At 36.9% G+C, this 12,867-nt stretch overlaps 1 protein-coding gene across 2 annotated transcripts in view; it reads right to left on the reverse strand.

Annotated features, from left to right (window-relative positions):
* The window catches only part of COL11A1 (collagen type XI alpha 1 chain), a 163,418-nt gene that overhangs the window by 73,270 nt on the left and 77,281 nt on the right, over positions 1-12,867 (reverse strand). For both annotated transcript variants that reach the window (XM_009468296.2, XM_087731724.1), the window contains 6 exons: positions 11,475-11,528; positions 8,399-8,443; positions 6,756-6,809; positions 6,630-6,674; positions 3,225-3,278; positions 2,181-2,288 (listed from right to left, as the gene is read on the reverse strand). In XM_009468296.2, the coding sequence (XP_009466571.2) occupies positions 2,181-2,288; positions 3,225-3,278; positions 6,630-6,674; positions 6,756-6,809; positions 8,399-8,443; positions 11,475-11,528 (360 nt within the window). The remainder of the gene's footprint in view (positions 1-2,180; positions 2,289-3,224; positions 3,279-6,629; positions 6,675-6,755; positions 6,810-8,398; positions 8,444-11,474; positions 11,529-12,867) is intronic.

Genomic DNA, 12,867 nt, shown 5'->3' on the forward strand with positions numbered 1-12,867 from the left:
GACATTGATAAGTGGTCTTACAGGCACTTCCCTAACTTTGTGGGGAGATCTAAAAGTTCACAAAGATTATTCTAGTCTTTGCATTAAAATAAATATCACAGGACCAACATCATAGAATTCTCCTCTGACTCACTCTGTTCTGGCCAAGTATCCACAGAATATCCCCAGAAGATGTTTGACTTCCAATGAGCAAGAAAAGGTATAAATATTTGTAGAAAAGGAAAAAGTTTGGGTCTACAATTCGAAGCTCAGCTAACAGTGTTATCAACACCAACTATTTTTTCAAATATTTTCTGATATTTAGGGCTTCAGATTCTGGACTTTTGAGACTTTGAGTGTCCCATATATGTCATGCTGAAGAAGAAATGCTTGAAAACATGAACCTATATTCACACTGAGTAATTTGAATAAGAAAAATTAAAAATAAGTCAAATTCTTATTTAAAAACTAACAGCTATAGAACAAAGTTTCTTTTGGTTTGATTTAGTTTACTTTGTTTTTTTACTTAGGTTATAAAGACTTGAGAAAGATGGACTACTTTGTAGCTGTCCTCAGTCAATTAATTATTCTGCAGATATCATGACAACAATACAAATTTTTGTAAGATTCCTAACATTCTTAAATTTTGTCAGGTCAGCAATACTGAAAACAACCATCACCATGAACCATACAGTTCTTTCTGGAGAATGCGAATATATTGTAGGTGAAGATAATAGGACCCTTCTTATATCAGATTGTTTTGCTGATCTAGTTAAAACTGAGTACACTGGCTTTCTGGTGTGAACTCAACTTGCATTCATGTAGGAGAATAGTTGTGAGTTTCCTTTTTTTACATGTTCTTTGATTCATGACCTAATGAATCAATTAAATGACCTAATAGCTGGTGAGATATCTTTCAAAGTTGTGGAGAACATTAATTCATAAATAGCTCCCAATAGTTAAGTGAACCTGAAAATAAATCTTTTTTGTAATGAGTGATCTGAGTTTCTGGATATATACTTTTCTAGGAGTTTATGAATGACATTAGGCTCAAATTATACCCCTAACATCTTTCTGAGCTTCTACTAATGACATACTTGCAAAAAGTAGCAACTTTTGATGAAAAGAGACTTTGTTCCCAAGTTTGCTGAATACATTTTTTTCTTCCCAGCAAAACTCTTTCGCTGTGAACCTTGTTACCATTTTAGTAGTACCACATACTTATTAAGATTCCAATGTATACTATCGAAGACTGTATATAGATAAAAAGACAGATAGAATAATTAAGCATGATGACAGATGGGATGTTCCTGGAAAATACTAACTGTTCCTATTTTAAAGACAGCGAAAGTGAGAAAGAAATGTAAAATGCACCTTCTGTCTTATTCAAGACAGAACTATCATTAAAGCCACAGTTACCAAAAAATTTAAAGGGAAGTATTTTCACCAGCAACTTCTCACTTTGTGAAATATAGTATACACATTTCTGAACCATCACTTTTGTTTTATTTTATTTTATTTTATCATTCTTTCCCAGTTATCCAAAATGCCACTGCTGAAATCACCTTTCTTTTCTGAGCTCTCACCCAGTGAGATATGGTACCCGCACACGCATTCCTCAGCCTCCTTTCCTCCTCTATATCAATCTCAAGTGTTTTTTGTTGAGGTCAGGATTCTAGAGAGATTTGTACTTACCTTTGTGCTTGTTCTCTCCTGTATTTCATATCACCATCCTTTTTTCAGTCCTCCCTTTTAACAGCCCCTTTCTCTTTTGCCAGCCCTGTTTTGGATTTTTATTCAGGATATGTTTTCTGTTTAAAACAATCTTCATGTCACAATTTGTCATAATATGACTGTGAATATTAATTCACTCTCCAACAGCACCTTTATCCTCCTTTGCGCCCAACTGTTTTCTTTGCATCATATTTTCCTTAGTTGGCATGCACTGTATGTAATTTGGGATAAGAATTTAGCTGCCTTATGTGCCGATGAAGTATTATAATGCCTTTTTGTATACTTACAAAATAATGATTCCCAATGCTTGTTCAAATGTGTCTGCTGTAGTAGTGTCTCATAAAAGCTACTGTTAGGTAACTACAGATTTTGCAGATCTGGAGGCTTGTTTTTTTAGTGATTAAGATCATGGGCTCCATCTATGTTATGAGGCAATGACATGTTTATGTTGATATCTGGCTACTGACCTTTTCCCCAGCTGGACCAGCAGCACCTGGGTCCCCAGATGGACCTGCTCGACCTTTTGGACCTTCTGGACCATCTTCTCCTCGTGGACCTGGCTGACCAACTTCTCCCTAAAATATACCTCCTTATAAATATGGAACAATTGCCTTTACGCATATATTAGAGAGAGTACCTACAAGTACTTGAAAATAAATTTTCAGTAAATGTAAATAGAGATTAGAATCATAGAATCATAGAATCATAGAATGGTTTGGGTTGGAAGGGACCTTTAAAGGTCATCCAGTCCAACCCCCCTGCAATATGCAGGGACATCTTCAACTACATCAGGTTGCTCAAAGCCCTGTCCAGTTTCCAATTAGGAAAATACCACTGCTTATGTCCATTATATAAATGCAAATACATATAAATTAGGCACTGAATATTACTTTCACAAGTGTAAGAGCCCAGTCTCCTTGCCTGAAGAGAGCTGCATTTGGAAACTGTGTATTCTTATTTTTCCTTCCCTCAATTCAGTCCATAGAAATAAAAATGTCTATAAGTACTTATGTGGATACCCATCTTCACAGTTATTTATGTATACAGACAACAGATATAGGCTAGGAGCCTCTTGTGAGAAGTTTTTTTAGAACCTCCACAACACTTCCTATGGAAGGAAGCGCCTGTTGAGCTAAATAAACAACATTTTGGCAGAGATAGCAAGATGCTAGGTTGGAATGGAAACAACTTTATCCTGGATAGATTAATTTTCTTCAGGCAAATACTGGAGATCTTGGAATCTGGAAAAGGAGATGCCCTAGGAAGAAGCTTAGTGAAAAGGATATCCAAGACTGACATTCTCTTCCTCTTTATAAATCAACTGTGCTATTGTTGATTCACAAGAACCAAATCTCCGGCTCAAACTGTGCATGCACAGGGAATAGAAATAATTTAAGCTACTAGCTTTTATTTTATTTTTGGTTTAAATTTATTTGTTCCCTTCAGTGATCCTTTCAAAATAATAGCACTTAAACTTTTTAAGAACATATGGGCTATGAATAAATGCTTACCCGGTCACCTTTAAGGCCCATGTCACCTTTAAATCCTGGAAAACCATCCTCACCCTAAAAAAGGCAGAAATGCATGTAATGACTTTTAGTAATAGGATTTTTTTTTTTCTGCAGACAGAATAGGAAAATACATTCACTACAGATTAAAATAATTTGCATAGATAGTGAGAACTTCAGACACCAGAAAATCTAATATGGCTATTGCTATTTTAGAGAAAGTATATCAGTGCACCATACAAAATTACTTTTTAGTTTGTAAGTTCCTAATAACAGCTGTTTAAAGCTGTTTAAAATCTGTTTAAAGGTAGAGACAATATAGTTTTTCTGTTTTATTATGAATTATCTTGTAAAGTCCTCTCTTAACTCCTAAGCTTTTTTCGATTACCAATCTTTTTAATAAGGTCATTCACCCAATTAACTAAAAAATTGGTGGCAAATTATTCAGTGTTATTTTTTTTATAGCAGAACACTCCTTTTAATTAATTTTTCTTTTAAATTAGTTTCTTAATAGTATCATGAAAGGAATAAAAAAATTGGCTGTTTGTGACATCTTAATTAAAAAGTCCCCCATATATTAATGTTCATAACCTAAAAGAAGTAGTCATTTCTATCTAGTAGTTCAATGTCTGGCAATACTCAGCCCTGACTACTCTCATTGGTTGACGTGATTGAAAGAAAGTAGAAAAAACAATGGACATTAAGACTGAATCCATATGCAGTGGCAAAACAGGTGCACATTATTGTTATTCCTTGTAAGAATTACTTATTTACTGCCTAGTAAATTCTGGCAGAGAATTTACTCCAAGCATTTTAGTAGGTCTCCATGCTGAAGTACAAGCAGACCGTACGCAGACAAATTTCATTTACACCTGTATGAGTTAGTTCAGATACAAACAGAAATCTCCAGTTGTTCAATGGAGTTGTTCATGACTTGCTTTAGCATAACTGATCAGCTTTTGGTTCCCTTCTTCTTAATCTAACTCATCATACAACTATCATTCCAATATGCAGACAACAAAGATTATTGGCTGCATTTTTATCTGATGTTTAGCTATATCCTGGGAGTAAAGGTCTTTGTGATGAATGAGCACATAGTAAAATGTTTTACTGAGATGCTGTTAGGTTTTTCTATATGCTGAAGTAATATTGCTGGCTTAGAATCTGAGTAATATTTGGACTGCCAATAAAGCCAGGAAAGAGTGATACTGTACTCCACATTACTGAAAAAAAAAAAAACAAACCAAAACAACCAAGAAAGGCTTTCTATTTCATCCTCACTTTGAAAAAGTTTGCATTTTGCATTCCTGGGCCCACAAAAGCTTTATGTTCTCCCTGATCAGCAATTGAGAGAGATTGCAAAGCTAAAGCCATTTTGACTCTGTTCAGAAGTAGTCATGCTGCTTGCAACAAATAACCCTAGAAAGGGTGATAGAAGTAGATTTGCTAGTGGTAAACAGCTCAAAATAGGTGAGGAGACATTAAAAAAAAAAATCAAACAAGCAAATATAGTTTCTCAATAGTATGTGTCCATGTAAAAAAAGACGAGGTAACCCATCGTAATTAATTGAAAAAAACATACTAAAACCCATTCTAAAAGCAGATTTCCCATGCTTTCTAGATGGTGAAACTAAGCTTTGTATGGTCATCTTATATTGCATAAAATAAAATTTCAAGGTGGTCTTTCTTAAAATTTAGGGAGAGGTGAAAAAGGTAGAGTGCAGAATACATGAAAAAAGCTTTAGTTATAAAAGTTGCTCAGTTATGGCCATGGACAGTAATAATTATAGAACACTTTGCAACGTATCAGAAAGAACTGACCATGTGCCAATTACTGACCAAATGGCTGCCAAATCAACTGAAACTCTTCTTCAGCTTTCACAGTGAGGTTCCAGCTCTTGAGATCTACAAGAGCTTGATTTTATTCCATGTAGGAGGAGAGAGCTGAATGCTCTATTTCCTTTTCTGCTGTTAACAAAAAATAAAATAGCTAAAAGAGCTCTAGGCACGTTTACTGGTCAGTACAGAGATGGACCTCCTCTGATATCCCTGGGACCCTTCCAGATCTACAGAGGCTTTTCTGAATGATAAGTTTGTTTATTTCTGTCTCTTACAGTGCTTTCCCCCATGTAATGGCATCTGCGTAATTTCACTAAAAAAGTGCTGTGTAACAGACCTTTAAAGCACTGTGAGGACAATCTGTGAAATATCTTTGTGTGACCTTTTGAGGTATTCAGTAGAGTTCAGTGTCTTACTGCAACTGTGAGATCAGTTTTTAGGAACACAGAAACTTTGTGTAGATTATGCTAATCAGTATCCATTGATACACACATATATACACACATGTATTGAGCTTATTCATATGTAAGTCTTGTATTTTGTCCCAGCTGGATATTAATCACTCAATAAAGCACAAGTAAATCTGCTTTTTTGAACCATCCAGTCTCCACAGGTATTAAACACATTCTTTTTCAGCTTAAATTTAATGAGCAATTCTAAAATGAGTATGTAGACTAGACAAACTGTGGTTTACGAAAGCCTGAAAATGTACAGCAGCTCTTGGCATCTGAGCCTGAAAGACAGATCTCCAGTGCTGAAATCAGGGCTTTATGGCAAGAGTGAGTCTTCTGCTTTAGAAATAGCTATAAATATATACACAGTAGTCACCAGAGCCACAAGGCTGAATTTGCCTGTGTGGTCAGGAGGTATGACTGATGGTGTTTGTTACCTGTCTCTCATTCTGAGTGCTGAGGGAAGTGGGAATTTAAACCAATACTGGCTGTAGTTTCAGCCACTGCAGACCATCAGAAGTCAGTAGAGAACGCAGTAGTGTGCGTTTGCTCTTTTAAGAGCTCTATGTACAGAATTAATGGTAGCAGGGGGGTGTAAAAGTTTTCTTCAAGTTCATATATATGCATCTGACTGGGACTGTCCATCACTTGGGCAAAGCCAAAGATCTGGGACAAAAATACCTGGAACCTAGGAAGCCATTAGAAGATGTACACAAAAAATACAAAATCTAGTCTACAACACTGTCAAAACAGATAAAATCATACTATTATCACTACAAATCTCTCTGATGCACAAGCTTCTCAGTATCCACCATAGCATCTATTAACAAGAGAGGAGATGTCTAATTCTCTACTTAAGAGCACCTTAGAGAGAAGTAACTTAAACTGGTGTGAAGTGGATCCAAATCCATTCTAATAACTGAAGGTTTTATATTCACTTTGTACCAGTGTAAATAACCATGAATTGGGCTTGGTATGTCCTTAGGGTAAGGCAAAAATAAACCCACTGCTGCAAGAGAAAACACACTGCAGTGAAGGAGACAGAAGATGTTGCAGTGAAATAAGTGAAATAAGGAACACAGAAAAAGGGAAAGGAATTAAACGCAGTCAGATTTACCTTTTCGCCTTTGGATCCCTTGAGACCACGGACACCATCAGCTCCCTAAAGAAAGAATATAAAGAATTACCCACATGCATATATTCAACAAGGGGTGAGGGGAGGAATCCAGTAATTAAATCTTACCTTTACACCACGAGGACCTGGATAGCCAATGGGACCCTGAGGACCTGGAGGCCCCTAAAATATATTGGAGTAAAGAACCTTTGTTTGTACAGTACTTGGTTAGCAAGCAGTTCTCTTCTGAGTCTAATCCTTGTTCTTTCACTATAATGCAGCAGTATTGTGTGAGGCATCAAAATAACACTGGGCTGCCTGCCACTAAGAAAAGTCATGGCATCACAAAGCACCCTTCAATGTCACTATAAAGCTATTAATAAAATTATGAACTTGCTACTACTTGTATAATTGGGAAACATCTATCCACAATATAAATTATCTGAAACAATGGTAACTGGAATATCTAACAAACAAACAAAAACAAACAGAAAGATGCCAATTAGAAACCAGTAGTGTCTTACTGGAGACAATTTATATGTTAATTATGATGATGACACAAGTCAAAAGTAGAGATCAAAATAATAATAATAATAAAAATCATGGTCGTTAAAATAAAGATTCCAAACCTGAAAGCTAAAAGTCTCATGGTGCTATCAATACTGACCAGTGTCTGGATGCTGTTATTTACTGTTTGCTGAGCATTTTAAAGATCCTTAACTTCGATACTATGCAATCCACTGGCAGTGTCTAAAGAAACTGAGTTCTGTAAACAGTGGAAGCAAGGAAGCCTGGAAACATACCTATCTGTGTCGGAGGCTGAGCTGCTTTGTTGATCCTCTGATGTCTGAGATGGACAGATAACAAAGTCTTTCCCTAATAGGGCCATTGATAAGGTCTTTTTCCCCTTTTTAACTGTGTATTTTCACAAAACCTTTAGACTGTTAACATCTCTGAGAAATAAAATTTTCTATCAAATTTGGCTGAAATTGATCAGTAAATTAAAAAGGCATAAGGAACAACTGTCAGGTGGTCACATACCTGTACATTCAAAACATAAATCCTCTGTGTAAGCTGTATTTTCTTAAGAAAACAGGATAAAATCTACAAGCCTCTAACAGATAACAACATTTTGGACAAATAGTAATATGCTGGTGTCAGTGGAATTGTACTATTCATTCATCTTATTTATCCAGAATATAACCTTTTAGTATGGCCACTGAAATCAGTACTGCAACTGAAACTGATTTCAGGTGCTATAAAGGGAGCTCTTCTGGATAAATAAGGGTCAATACTGAGCAAGCAGAAACTTTGAAGAGCCCCAAGACCCTTCGGTGCTCCATAAAGAAATTACTTTTCACTGTCACTGACTTGAAGGTGACCTAAAAAATACAATGTGTATGCATGCGTTTGTAAATCTTAAAAAACATGGTTCTGAAGAACCCTAGTGGGTACTCTATACAATGGAATTGTAAACTCAAGCTATTTGCAAGTTATCTATATGAAATGTATGCAGCTTTTATTGATTGCCATTCTGTCAACTCCACAATCATTTTTACTTTAAATGAGTAATCTCTATATTATTTAGAATCTCTGTAATATTTGGAATATAGTAAATATGTTTGACTGCACACAGATGCTTTGAATGTGTCACGTTTTTTATTATCTTCCTAAATAGTTCTTGGAGCAAGAAAAATGTGTCATAAAGCTGAAAAACTGCCAAAGGTTTTCTTGAAAGCTATGTAAGTAAATGGAAAAGTTTTAAAACTCACCAATGCACCTTTATCTCCAGACTGACCCTCTTTGCCAGGATGACCCTGATTTAAGAGAAATGTATCTGATTTGGAAAATACTCATTTTTCGGTAGTGACACTTTATTATAAAAACACAATTATTTAAACACTTGAATTTCAGGTCAATAATCACCCTTCTTCTGTATTAGAACACACACACACAAAATTCTGAGGAAAGATTTTCCTTTCAGTACCAATTTAATTTACGTAACAAAGAAAAAGCTGGACAATAGTTATGTTAATGTTAATGTTTTTAGGAATATCCTGATCACCCCTTCTGTTTAGTTAATGTTTCAGCAGTAAGAGGTTTTTAATGCAAGACACTCTCAAATTTCATTTTGAAACAAGCCAGGTGATTAATATTACAGCATGAAGACATTCCTACAATTACTTCAAAAATTATGGAATTTATTGCAGCAGCCAATAGAAGGCTGATCTAGTTTTAACATTCTATGTCTTTGTTTTAAACTGTGGCTTTTAAAACAAAATATTTTTATGTCTTAGTCTTTGATCTGTATCACTGACATTAATACTGCAGTGCTCAAAACATTAACCCATCCATTGTTTTCCTTTCTTACAAAATTTACACTGAAATGCTGCAAAATTTAAAGGGAATTTAATGAAACTAAAGGTTAATAGAAGATTATTGTGTATGAGAATCAGTCAGGAATCCCTTTTCTATCGATGTTCATCAGTCTTACTAGAGGAGCACAGTAAATCTCTAGTATTGCCAAGCATGTGGTCCCACATAACATGTAGCCAGTTACTAAAATGATTTGTATTTTGGTGTTATTGACATCCCAAAATGTTTTCAGTGTGTCAAATATGATATGACTTTGATGCGGCTATTAGAATCACAGAATCATAGAATCGTTATGTTGGAAAAGACCCTTAAGATCATCAGTTCCAACCGTTAACCTATCACTGCCAAGTCCACCACTAAACCATGTCCTCGAGCACCACGTCTACCCGTCTTTTAAACACCCCCAGGGATGGAGACTCAACCACTTCCCTGGGCAGCCTCTTCCAATGCCTGACTACCCTTTCAGTGAAGAAGTTTTTCCTAATGTCCAACCTAAACCTCCCCTGGTGCAGCTTGAGGCCATTTGCTCTCATCCTATTGCTTGTTACTTGAGAGAAGAGACCGACCCCCACCTCGCTACAACCTCCTTTCAGGTAGTTGGAGAGAGCAATAAGGTCTCCCCTCAGACTCCTCTTCTCCAGGCTAAACAACCCCAGCTCCCTCAGCTGCTCCTCATAAGACTTCTTCTCTAGACCCTTCACCGATTTTATTGCCCTTCTTTGGACACGCTTCAGCACCTCGATGTCCTTCTTGTAGTGAGGGGCCCAAAACTGAACACAGTACTTGAGGTGCGGCCTCACCAATGCCGAGTACAGGGGCACTATCACCTCCCTGGTCCTGCTGGCCACACTACTCCTGATACAAGCCAGGATGCCATTGGCCCTCTTGGCCACCTGAGCACACTGCTGGCCCATGTTCAGGTGGCTGTCCACCAACACCCCCAGGTCCTTCTCCGCCAGGCAGCTCTCCAGCCACTCCTCCCCAAGCCTGTAGCGTTGCATGGGGTGGTTGTGACCCAAGTGCAGGACCTGGCACTGAGCCTTGTTGAATCTCCTACAGCTGGCCCCGGCCCAATGATCCAGCCTGTCCAGGTCCCTCTGTAGGGCCTTCCTACCCTCCAGCAGATCAACACTTCCACCCAACTTGGTGTCATCTGCAAACTTACTGAGGGTACACTCAATCCCCTCATCCAGATCATCAATGAAGATATTGAACAGGACCGGCCCCAACACTGAGCCCTGGGGAACACCACTTGTGAGTGAGCAATTGACTGGGCGGGTGCTTAGCTGGGGTAAACCCACCACAGTAGGAATGTATATCAGGTATAGACCTGTACTAACACCTGATTATCTCTTACAGCATTTCTCCCCTGCTTTTAAGCTTTAACAACCTTAAAAGACTTTAAAATAATACCTATGTTTAGAAATTAATATTGTGCCCAGCATGCAGAAAAGGATAAGTGTGAAAGTTCAAATATTTAGACAATGATTCAAGATATAGACTTCCAGCTGGACTATCATTGCATATTTAACATTCTCCATGAAAACGGTACTTTGGCAGGTGAAAGAGATATTGTGAGAGCTCTGGGTACAATTCTTCGTTTGTAATATAAGCGCCTATGCAGTGAAAACCCTGCAGTCAGTTCTGTTGTTCTTATCCTAGCAAAACCCTGCTGAAAGTCAGGTTTAAGAAACTCAGATTTAACCTAAAAGAAAAATTGAAGGGAAAATCACATGGGGAGAAGAGAGATGGTCTGAAAAGTCACAATGACTGTCTAATGGCTCTTGGTGGTATAAAAAGATGATGTTTTTGATGCAAGAAAACTAGTGTACATGAATGTCATTATGAACAATGGTTCCATTTAAGTTTAATGCCTGAACTGTACGCAATGCTACTCAGGTGGTTACACTCTCTGTTCACGTGAGTAAATGCATCCTCAGAGCTAAGCTGAATTTCTTAGCGATCTCAAGATTCTAAAGTTTGCCTTAAGTCTGTCCCAGTATAGACAGTGAAAGAAGCAGCCCAAACATGTAATAGGCACCTTAGGTCAGGAAGCAGAGAAAGGTCTAGTTTATTCTATGTTTCCTCCGAAAACAAGTGGTGAGCATTTTTACAGATGACTTGCTTTGCCATACTGACATAGTAGGACTACAGTGAAACTGTATCTGGCTCTTTGTGTGTCAGTTAGGTTATTTACACATCCCTGCAGATGTTTCAGATGCATTTCATCATCTGGGATCACATTTTAAAAGCCCACAGCCATTTTTAGCAGCTGCTTCAAAAATGTAATTCTATTAGTTTTAACAGCTCTAATGATACAGGGCTTTTAGATGGATTTTATAACGCTGTTGCCAACTAGGACTACCAGTGCTTTTACTCTCCATTTTCTTTTTGCAACACAGGTATCCAGAAATATTTATTACTTGGTTAAAGTATTTAAACATTCAAGGGATGAAATATTTGGTTACTTACAGGAGGCCCATCAGAACCAGGAAGGCCAGGAAGGCCAGGCTTGCCTTGAGGTCCCTAAATGCAGTAACAGAAACACATCTTAAGAACAACAGCGAACATTCTATCATTTGCTAGGATGATGGGGGATCATCTTAGCTGAGGACTGGTATGTCCTAAACCAGCAAACTACCTTAATTCTTTTTAGTATTTTAATCTCTGTTAAAACAACTAACAAACCCACCCCAGGTGTAGAGTAGCTATAAGAAAAATAATAACAATTAAAAAAAAAAAACAAAACAGGAAAGAAAAAGAAAAAAAACCCCACCCATATCCAATACATTTAACTCTAGAAGCTAAGGATATAAAATGTAGTTATACCTAAATCCCTTGATATGGATATCAGGGATAAACCAAAAATATAAGAAAACTAAACCCAGAAAGATACTATAATAAAATATTTAAGTGCAAGACCAGTTCTTACTATCTTCAGCCAATACAAATCACCCATATTTTTCAATGAGGTGCTTGCCTGAGAACAGGCTTCAGGAATTACCCTATGAGCATGCACACAAAAAACACAAGGTGGAGGAGAATTCTCCAGTGTACAAAATTAACTATTATTTGGAATTTCAGGAATAAAAGGATTCACCATATGAAAGATACCAACAAGGTCAAGAGGCAAAGAGTACAGGTTATAGAACCCCAGTGCTCATAGCTGAAAGGCATGGTACGTCTTTGTGAAAGCCTCTGGAATGCGTATATTGTGGATCTAGCCCATTTAGCTAGAATAATACTTCTTAGGTACACATGCGGGTAAAAAGCATGTGTATTGTTTCCTAAAATCTCCTTCAATTTCTCCTAAAGTATATACTAAACAGCAAAGGGGAGCAAAATCAAAGAAGAATCAATAGAGCAGAAATTCAGCAAAAAAGGGAGAAAAGTAAAATCAGTGTAAAATTCAACAGTGACATTTTTTAAATTAACAGAAGACATGTCTCAAACCACAAGAACATGTACGAACAGATAGATCAGGAAAAAAACACCAAGTGACACAACAGTATGCCAATTACACTGCAGAGTTATGTCAAAATATAATCCTTGAAAAAAGAGAACAGAATCAGACTTGAGTAGGTAAAACTTTGCTATAAAAAAGAGACTAATAAAAATAATTTTCACAGCTTTCTGTTTAATTAATTAACAAACAAGTACACACTTTAATATTGTAGATGGGATTCTGAGGCTAATCACAGAAAATTAATCCAAAATAAAGGGAGGAAATTATGCTTGTGAAAAAGTGTGTATGAGAGGAAAGCCAGGCCTCCATTGGTTATTCATTTGTTTCATGATTTCAGGAAGATCTGCTAATTTTTAGATCTTAGGTTACTATTCTGTAAAACATAGCAAAGCCCTTATG

The sequence above is a fragment of the Nipponia nippon genome, unplaced genomic scaffold, assembly GCF_047370975.1.
Source record: "Nipponia nippon isolate SJK-2023a ecotype South Korea unplaced genomic scaffold, ASM4737097v1 scaffold_5, whole genome shotgun sequence".
Classification (NCBI taxonomy): Eukaryota; Metazoa; Chordata; class Aves; order Pelecaniformes; family Threskiornithidae; genus Nipponia; species Nipponia nippon.